At 46.0% G+C, this 9,128-nt stretch overlaps 1 protein-coding gene across 1 annotated transcript in view; it reads left to right on the plus strand.

Moving 5' to 3' along the window:
* Nucleotides 1-9,128, plus strand: part of diaph1 (diaphanous related formin 1) — a 171,424-nt gene that overhangs the window by 24,560 nt on the left and 137,736 nt on the right. Inside the window, exon 2 of the mRNA XM_081382422.1 lies at nucleotides 808-834. Within this exon, the coding sequence (XP_081238548.1) occupies nucleotides 808-834 (27 nt within the window). The remainder of the gene's footprint in view (nucleotides 1-807; nucleotides 835-9,128) is intronic.

Genomic DNA, 9,128 nt, shown 5'->3' on the forward strand with positions numbered 1-9,128 from the left:
TTAAAGGCTATTAAATGTTAAAAATGATGTCTCTTAATCAGACTGTAATGTTGACGGGCTATAATTACACATTTCATCCACAGAAATGGAGAAAAATCTATTTACATCAGTAGCCGTATCAGTATCAGTGATACTGGCCTTCATTCACAGTAAATTAAATGTGCCTGAAAATGTGCTTGTTATATAAACATATGTTTAGATAACGTTACATTTCTGTATCTCTCTGTGGTAACATTTATAAACATTTATAATGCGCATACCTGCAAGTTTTGATATCCACATTCCTCAGCACAGGTCATGTGATCTCTGCTGATATAGTTCTGTGAGGTCTTTTATCACGTTCCACGATGCTGACTCACAGATTCTCAGGTAACGTTCAGAGAATCAGCATGCTTTGTTTGGTCACCATAGAAACGCTGTCTATAACAGGTGTCAGTTGATTTCCTGTGAAGAGGAAGTGATGCGCTGATGTTTATCGCGGACCTGCACTGCCCTCGTGTGGCAGGATTGTGCTTGTGCCACATTGATTTATGTCAGATTATTAACCAATATTAACCTCATATACTAAAATGTGTTATGAAAATGTCTTTGAAAATTCTATTCCATGTCTTAAATTCAATAATATAGAAATATTATTGTGTTGTAATAGATTTGTAATAGTTTTAGGCCCCTAGATTCCTTTGTCTTTCTTTCCCACCTGTTTTCCTCCCTCTCTTTCTCTGGGCTCATGTTTTTTTTCTTCTGGTCTTTCTCTGCTTCTGTCGGTATTTAGTTTTCATTTTTTTTCTCTTTCCTGCTTCTGTACAGACTCTCAAACGGCTGATTCCTGATGAGGTAGGTTCACACACGTGTGTTCTGTGTGTTTTAACTCTCCTGTCGCCTCCTTCCACGTAACACCACTGACATCATCACGTGACCTTTCACCCCTCACGATCTGTCTGTAACGCACGCCTTGCCTTCACCCGTCTGATCACTGCAGAACTGAACGCCTGACCTCGGATCAGTGTTCATGCTGACAGACTGCAGAAACTGATCTTACGTCAGCCTTTGTTCAGTGATTTCACGCACACACACTCTTTCACTCTCACTCTCACTCACACACACGCACTTTTTCTCTCTCTCACACACACACGCTCTTTCACTCACACTCACGCTCTCTCTCTCTCGCACGCACGCTCTCACTCACTCACTCACTCACTCACTCACTCAATCACTCACTTACTCACACACACACACACACACACACACACACACACACACACACACACACACACACACACACACACACACACACACACACACTCTCTCTCTCTTACTCTCTCACTCACACACACACACACACACACACACACACACACACACACACAATCTCTCTCTCTCACACACACACACACACACACACTCACACTCACTCACTCACTCACACACACACACGCACGCACGCACGCACGCACACACACACACACACATACACACAATCTCTCTCTCACTCACACACTCTCTCTCACTCACTCACTCACTCACTCACACACACACACACTCACTCACTCACTCTCACACACACACACACACACACACACACACACACACACACACACACACACACACACACACTCTCTCACACTCTCTCTCACTCACTCACTCACTCACACACACACACACACACACACACACACACACACACACACACACACACACACTCTCTCTCTCGCACGCATCACGCTGAAAAGTATGTGTTTGTCTGAAAGGTTTTTGATGTTTTAGCACTGGGTCAAATCGGTTCAAACTGAAGGTGTCATTCCACAAGGGTATAGATTCATATTTGTCTCAAGCCTGAATCATGTTTTATGCGTTTTGATAATTGCTGTTATGAGAAGTTATAGATTCAAATAGTTTTACTTGGAATGTCTTTTCTACTTTGCCAGTATTGACCAGAGATTACAGATAATATTATATCAGAACACATTTTATTTATTTCAATTGGTTTATTTCAATTTGTTTATTTATGACTTATTAATTATGTATTTTATTTGGTTTATTTTTATTTGTTTATGACTTAATTGTTTACTTATTTAAAATTTAATTTTTAATTGTTTATTTACTTTTTTCTCTTATCAACAAGACTATGGTGGATCTGTTCATTTATTAAAATTAAAATGTTTATTTTTAATGTGAATATGATAAACACTTTGGTTGGATAATTCATTTGAAAAATAATTTATTTTTAATAATATGAATTAAAAAATTACATTCTCGATATTCATACTGCACATGAAGAAAAAAAATACTTTTTACTTATCCAATATAAAAAAAAAAATTAAAATGTTGAAGGATAGTGTCATGTGAGTTTTACTCAGATACATACATTTTTTTGTCATTACACATCAAAATCTTTGTTGAAAGAAATATGAGATTATCATAGGGCAAGAAATCCAAACGCTTTTATGATCCTGACATGCTTTTTTCTTTTCATTTGAGTTTTTTTTTGTTTCAAAACTGACTGATACTTTATATCATATTTTTGTTTTAAAAACCCCCAAAAAACTTGCAAATCAACATAGATTTAAGATATCAGCCTTTATTATGTTATCAGCTATAACACAGGCTCTTGTCATTATTGTCCAGAGGCTCAGTAGATTGATTGATTATGATTAAGGACGTGTTGACGACTCTTTGTAGGTTTAGACTTGAACAGATTCCTCAGGAGAGCTGGATTCTGCCGGATTACAGGATTGTTCTGGAATTTCCTCAGACACCTTTTATTCGTGTTGATTGACTGACTTGTTGAGATAAGAGTATAAAGACAATTAAATATGAGATATGATATCAGTTCACTGATCCCAGCAGAGAATGTTCCGTCTAATTAAACTCCTCCTCTGTTCAGAATGGAATACTAGTGCACTGCACAGTGTACACTGCATACTGCACACTGCAGAGTGTTTTCTGTGCGGTATGCAACAATAAACATTTTCAACAGTGGTATGTTATATCACACTGGAAATGAAAGGTCAATTCGAGCACATTGCATCATGGGATATAGATTTTCAAACAGTGAGTTCTGGTTGCATGGTGCATCTTCTAGGACATTTTAGGCCATGCTTACTAAAACTTCACACACTGTGCATGGTGTAGGATGTTGGTATGCCATTCTGAACATGCAGTGACTATCCTCCTGTGTGTTTCTGCTGTTTGACCTTTTGCCCTTTGACCCTGTGTCAGCTGGAGCGCTTCACCAGCATGCGGACGAAGAAGGAGAAGTCGGTCCCGGCGGCGAACAGACACTCAGCGGCCGCACAGTATGAGCTTCCGTCTCAGTCCGCGTCACTGCATGAGCTCTCAGACAGCGATGTGCTCGACCTGTTTGAGCAGATGCTGGTGAGTGTGTGTGAGAGAGTGTGTGTGAGTGAGTGTGTGTGTGTGTGTGTGTGTGAGTGAGTGTGTGTGTGAGTGAGTGTGTGAGAGAGTGTGAGAGTGTGTGTGTGTGAGAGTGTGTGTGAGAGTGTGTGTGAGAGTGTGTGTGAGAGTGTGTGTGAGAGTGTGAGAGAGAGTGTGTGTGAGAGTGTGTGTGAGAGTGTGTGTGAGAGTGTGTGTGAGAGTGTGTGAGAGAGAGTGTGAGAGAGAGTGTGAGAGAGAGTGTGAGAGAGAGTGTGAGAGAGAGTGTGTGTGAGAGTGTGTGTGAGAGTGTGAGTGAGAGAGTGTGAGTGAGAGAGTGTGAGTGAGAGAGTGTGAGTGAGTGTGAGTGTGAGTGAGAGAGTGTGAGTGAGAGAGTGTGAGTGAGAGAGTGTGAGTGAGAGAGTGTGAGTGAGAGAGTGTGAGTGAGAGAGTGTGAGTGAGAGAGTGTGAGTGAGAGAGTGTGAGTGAGAGAGTGTGAGTGTGAGTGAGAGAGTGTGAGTGTGAGTGAGAGAGTGTGAGTGAGTGTGAGTGTGAGTGAGTGTGAGTGAGAGAGTGTGAGTGAGAGAGTGTGAGTGAGAGAGTGTGAGTGAGAGAGTGTGAGTGAGAGAGTGTGAGTGAGAGAGTGTGAGTGAGAGAGTGAGTGAGTGTGAGTGTGAGTGTGAGTGAGAGAGTGTGAGTGAGAGAGTGTGAGTGTGAGTGAGAGAGTGTGAGTGTGAGTGAGAGAGTGTGAGTGAGAGAGTGTGAGTGAGAGAGTGTGAGTGAGAGAGTGTGAGTGAGAGAGTGTGAGTGAGAGAGTGTGAGTGAGAGAGTGTGAGTGAGAGAGTGTGAGTGAGAGAGTGTGAGTGAGTGTGAGTGTGAGTGAGAGAGTGTGAGAGTGTGAGTGAGAGTGAGAGAGTGTGAGTGAGAGTGAGAGAGTGTGAGTGAGAGAGTGTGAGTGAGAGAGTGTGAGTGTGAGTGTGAGTGAGAGAGTGTGAGTGAGAGAGTGTGAGAGTGTGAGTGAGTGTGAGTGTGAGTGAGTGTGAGTGTGAGTGAGTGTGAGTGTGAGTGAGAGAGTGTGAGTGTGAGTGAGAGAGTGTGAGTGTGAGTGAGAGAGTGTGAGTGTGAGTGAGAGAGTGTGAGTGAGAGAGTGTGTGAGAGTGTGTGAGAGTGTGTGTGTGTGAGAGTGTGTGTGAGAGTGTGTGTGAGAGTGTGTGTGAGAGTGTGTGTGAGAGTGTGAGAGAGAGTGTGTGTGAGAGTGTGTGTGAGAGTGTGTGTGAGAGTGTGTGTGAGAGTGTGTGAGAGAGAGTGTGAGAGAGAGTGTGAGAGAGAGTGTGAGAGAGAGTGTGAGAGAGAGTGTGTGTGAGAGTGTGTGTGAGAGTGTGTGTGAGAGTGTGAGTGAGAGAGTGTGAGTGAGAGAGTGTGAGTGAGAGAGTGTGAGTGAGAGAGTGTGAGTGAGAGAGTGTGAGTGAGTGTGAGTGTGAGTGAGAGAGTGTGAGTGAGAGAGTGTGAGTGAGAGAGTGTGAGTGAGAGAGTGTGAGTGAGAGAGTGTGAGTGAGAGAGTGTGAGTGAGAGAGTGTGAGTGTGAGTGAGAGAGTGTGAGTGTGAGTGAGAGAGTGTGAGTGAGTGTGAGTGTGAGTGAGTGTGAGTGAGAGAGTGTGAGTGAGAGAGTGTGAGTGAGAGAGTGTGAGTGAGAGAGTGTGAGTGAGAGAGTGAGTGAGTGTGAGTGTGAGTGTGAGTGAGAGAGTGTGAGTGAGAGAGTGTGAGTGTGAGTGAGAGAGTGTGAGTGTGAGTGAGAGAGTGTGAGTGAGAGAGTGTGAGTGAGAGAGTGTGAGTGAGAGAGTGTGAGTGAGAGAGTGTGAGTGAGAGAGTGTGAGTGAGAGAGTGTGAGTGAGAGAGTGTGAGTGAGAGAGTGTGAGTGAGTGTGAGTGTGAGTGAGAGAGTGTGAGAGTGTGAGTGAGAGTGAGAGAGTGTGAGTGAGAGTGAGAGAGTGTGAGTGAGAGAGTGTGAGTGAGAGAGTGTGAGTGTGAGTGAGAGAGTGTGAGTGAGAGAGTGTGAGAGTGTGAGTGAGTGTGAGTGTGAGTGAGTGTGAGTGTGAGTGAGTGTGAGTGTGAGTGAGAGAGTGTGAGTGTGAGTGAGAGAGTGTGAGTGTGAGTGAGAGAGTGTGAGTGAGAGAGTGTGTGAGAGTGTGTGAGAGAGAGTGTGAGAGAGAGTGTGAGAGAGAGTGTGAGAGAGAGTGTGAGAGAGAGTGTGTGTGAGAGTGTGTGTGAGAGTGTGAGTGAGTGTGTGTGTGTGAGAGTGTGTGTGAGAGTGTGTGAGGAGTGTGTGAGAGAGTGTGTGAGAGAGTGTGTGAGAGAGTGTGTGAGAGAGTGTGTGAGAGAGTGTGTGAGAGAGTGTGTGAGAGAGTGTGTGAGAGAGTGTGAGTGAGAGAGAGTGTGAGTGAGAGAGTGTGAGTGAGAGAGTGTGAGTGAGAGAGTGTGAGTGAGAGAGTGTGAGTGAGAGAGTGAGAGTGAGAGAGTGTGAGTGAGAGAGTGTGAGTGAGAGAGTGTGAGTGAGAGAGTGTGAGTGAGAGAGTGTGAGTGAGAGAGTGTGAGTGAGTGTGAGAGTGAGAGAGTGTGAGTGAGAGAGTGTGAGTGAGAGAGTGTGAGTGAGAGAGTGTGAGTGAGAGAGTGTGAGTGAGAGAGTGTGAGAGTGTGAGTGAGTGAGAGTGTGAGTGAGTGTGAGTGTGAGTGAGTGTGAGTGTGAGTGAGAGAGTGTGAGTGAGAGAGTGTGAGTGTGAGTGAGAGAGTGTGAGTGAGAGAGTGTGAGTGAGAGAGTGTGAGTGTGAGTGAGAGAGTGTGAGTGTGAGTGAGAGAGTGTGAGTGAGAGAGTGTGAGTGAGAGAGTGTGAGTGAGAGAGTGTGAGTGAGAGAGTGTGAGTGAGAGAGTGTGAGTGAGAGAGTGTGAGTGAGAGAGTGTGAGTGAGAGAGTGTGAGTGAGAGAGTGTGAGTGAGAGAGTGTGAGTGAGTGTGAGTGAGTGTGAGTGAGAGAGAGAGTGTGAGTGAGAGAGAGAGTGTGAGTGAGAGAGAGAGTGTGAGTGAGAGAGAGAGTGTGAGTGAGAGAGTGTGAGTGAGAGAGTGTGAGTGAGAGAGTGTGAGTGAGAGAGTGTGAGTGAGAGAGTGTGAGTGAGAGAGTGTGAGTGAGAGAGTGTGAGTGAGAGAGTGTGAGTGAGAGAGTGTGAGTGAGAGAGTGTGAGTGAGAGAGTGTGAGTGAGAGAGTGTGAGTGAGTGTGAGTGAGTGAGAGAGTGTGAGTGAGAGAGTGTGAGTGAGAGAGTGTGAGTGAGAGAGTGTGAGTGAGAGAGTGTGAGTGAGAGAGTGTGAGTGAGAGAGTGTGAGTGAGAGAGTGTGAGTGAGAGAGTGTGAGTGAGAGAGTGTGAGTGTGAGTGAGAGAGTGTGAGTGTGAGAGTGTGAGTGTGAGAGTGTGAGTGTGAGAGTGTGAGTGAGAGAGTGTGAGTGAGAGAGTGTGAGTGAGAGAGTGTGAGTGAGAGAGTGTGAGTGAGAGAGTGTGAGTGAGAGAGTGTGAGTGAGAGAGTGTGAGTGTGAGTGAGAGAGTGTGAGTGAGAGAGTGTGAGTGAGAGAGTGTGAGTGAGAGAGTGTGAGAGACAGTGTGAGTGAGAGAGTGTGAGTGAGAGAGTGTGAGTGAGAGAGTGTGAGTGAGAGAGTGTGAGTGAGAGAGTGAGAGAGTGTGAGAGTGAGAGAGTGTGAGAGTGTGAGAGTGTGAGTGAGTGTGAGAGTGTGAGTGAGAGAGTGTGAGTGAGAGAGTGTGAGTGAGAGAGTGTGAGTGAGAGAGTGTGAGTGAGAGAGTGTGAGTGAGAGAGTGTGAGTGAGAGAGTGTGAGTGAGAGAGTGTGAGTGAGAGAGTGTGAGTGAGAGAGTGTGAGTGAGAGAGTGTGAGAGTGTGAGTGAGTGTGAGCGTGTGAGTGAGAGAGTGTGAGTGAGAGAGTGTGAGTGAGAGAGTGTGAGTGAGAGAGTGTGAGTGTGAGTGAGAGAGTGTGAGTGAGAGAGTGTGAGTGAGAGAGTGTGAGTGAGAGAGTGTGAGTGAGAGAGTGTGAGTGAGAGAGTGTGAGTGAGAGAGTGTGAGTGAGAGGTGTGAGTGAGAGAGTGTGAGAGTGTGAGTGAGTGTGAGAGTGTGAGTGAGAGAGTGTGAGTGAGAGAGTGTGAGTGAGAGAGTGTGAGTGTGAGTGAGAGAGTGTGAGTGAGAGAGTGTGAGTGTGAGTGAGAGAGTGTGAGTGAGAGAGTGTGAGTGAGAGAGTGTGAGTGAGAGAGTGTGAGTGAGAGAGTGTGAGTGAGAGAGTGTGAGTGAGAGAGTGTGAGTGAGAGAGTGTGAGTGAGAGAGTGTGAGAGTGTGAGTGAGTGAGAGAGTGTGAGTGAGTGAGAGAGTGTGAGTGAGAGAGTGTGAGTGAGAGAGTGTGAGTGAGAGAGTGTGAGTGAGAGAGTGTGAGTGAGAGAGTGTGAGTGTGAGTGAGAGAGTGTGAGTGAGAGAGTGTGAGTGAGAGAGTGTGAGTGAGAGAGTGTGAGTGAGTGTGAGTGTGAGTGAGTGTGAGTGTGAGTGAGTGTGAGTGAGAGAGTGTGAGTGAGAGAGTGTGAGTGAGAGAGTGGGAGTGTGAGAGTGTGAGTGTGAGTGAGAGAGTGTGAGTGAGTGTGAGTGTGAGTGAGTGTGAGTGTGAGTGAGAGAGTGTGAGTGAGAGAGTGTGAGTGAGAGAGTGTGAGTGAGAGAGTGTGAGTGAGAGAGTGTGAGTGAGAGAGTGTGAGTGAGAGAGTGTGAGTGAGAGAGTGTGAGTGAGAGAGTGTGAGAGAGAGAGAGGTGAGAGAGAGAGAGAGTGTGAGAGAGAGAGAGAGTGAGAGAGAGAGAGAGAGTGAGAGAGAGAGAGAGTGTGAGTGAGAGAGTGTGAGTGAGAGAGTGTGAGTGAGAGAGTGTGAGTGAGAGAGTGTGAGTGAGAGAGTGTGAGTGAGAGAGTGTGAGTGAGAGAGTGTGAGTGAGAGAGTGTGAGAGTGTGAGTGAGTGTGAGAGTGTGAGTGAGAGAGTGTGAGTGAGAGAGTGTGAGTGAGAGAGTGTGAGTGAGAGAGTGTGAGTGAGAGAGTGTGAGTGAGAGAGTGTGAGTGAGAGAGTGTGAGAGTGTGAGTGAGTGTGAGAGTGTGAGTGAGAGAGTGTGAGTGAGAGAGTGTGAGTGAGAGAGTGTGAGTGTGAGTGAGAGAGTGTGAGTGAGTGTGAGTGAGAGAGTGTGAGTGAGGAGTGTGAGTGAGAGAGTGTGAGTGAGAGAGTGTGAGTGAGAGAGTGTGAGTGAGAGAGTGTGAGTGAGAGAGTGTGAGTGAGAGAGTGTGAGTGAGAGAGTGTGAGAGTGTGAGTGAGTGAGAGTGTGAGTGGAGTGAGAGAGTGTGAGTGAGAGAGTGTGAGTGAGAGAGTGTGAGTGAGAGAGTGTGAGTGAGAGAGTGAGAGTGTGAGTGAGAGAGTGTGAGTGAGAGTGTGAATGAGAGAGTGTGAGTGAGAGAGTGTGAGTGAGTGTGGAGTGTGAGTGAGTGTGAGTGAGAGAGTGTGAGTGAGAGAGTGTGAGTGTGAGTGTGTGAGTGGAGAGGGGAGTGTGAGAGTGTGAGTGTGAGTGAGAGAGGGTGAGGGAGTGGGGGAGGGAGGGAGGAGGAGATACTAGCGAGATAGATACAAGAGCAAAGATATAGAGAGATAGATATCGAGAGATCAGCTATAGAGAGATCCGATATAGGACGA

Source organism: Scardinius erythrophthalmus (genome assembly GCF_964197995.2).
Source record: "Scardinius erythrophthalmus genome assembly, chromosome: 13".
In the NCBI taxonomy this organism is placed as follows: domain Eukaryota; kingdom Metazoa; phylum Chordata; class Actinopteri; order Cypriniformes; family Leuciscidae; genus Scardinius; species Scardinius erythrophthalmus.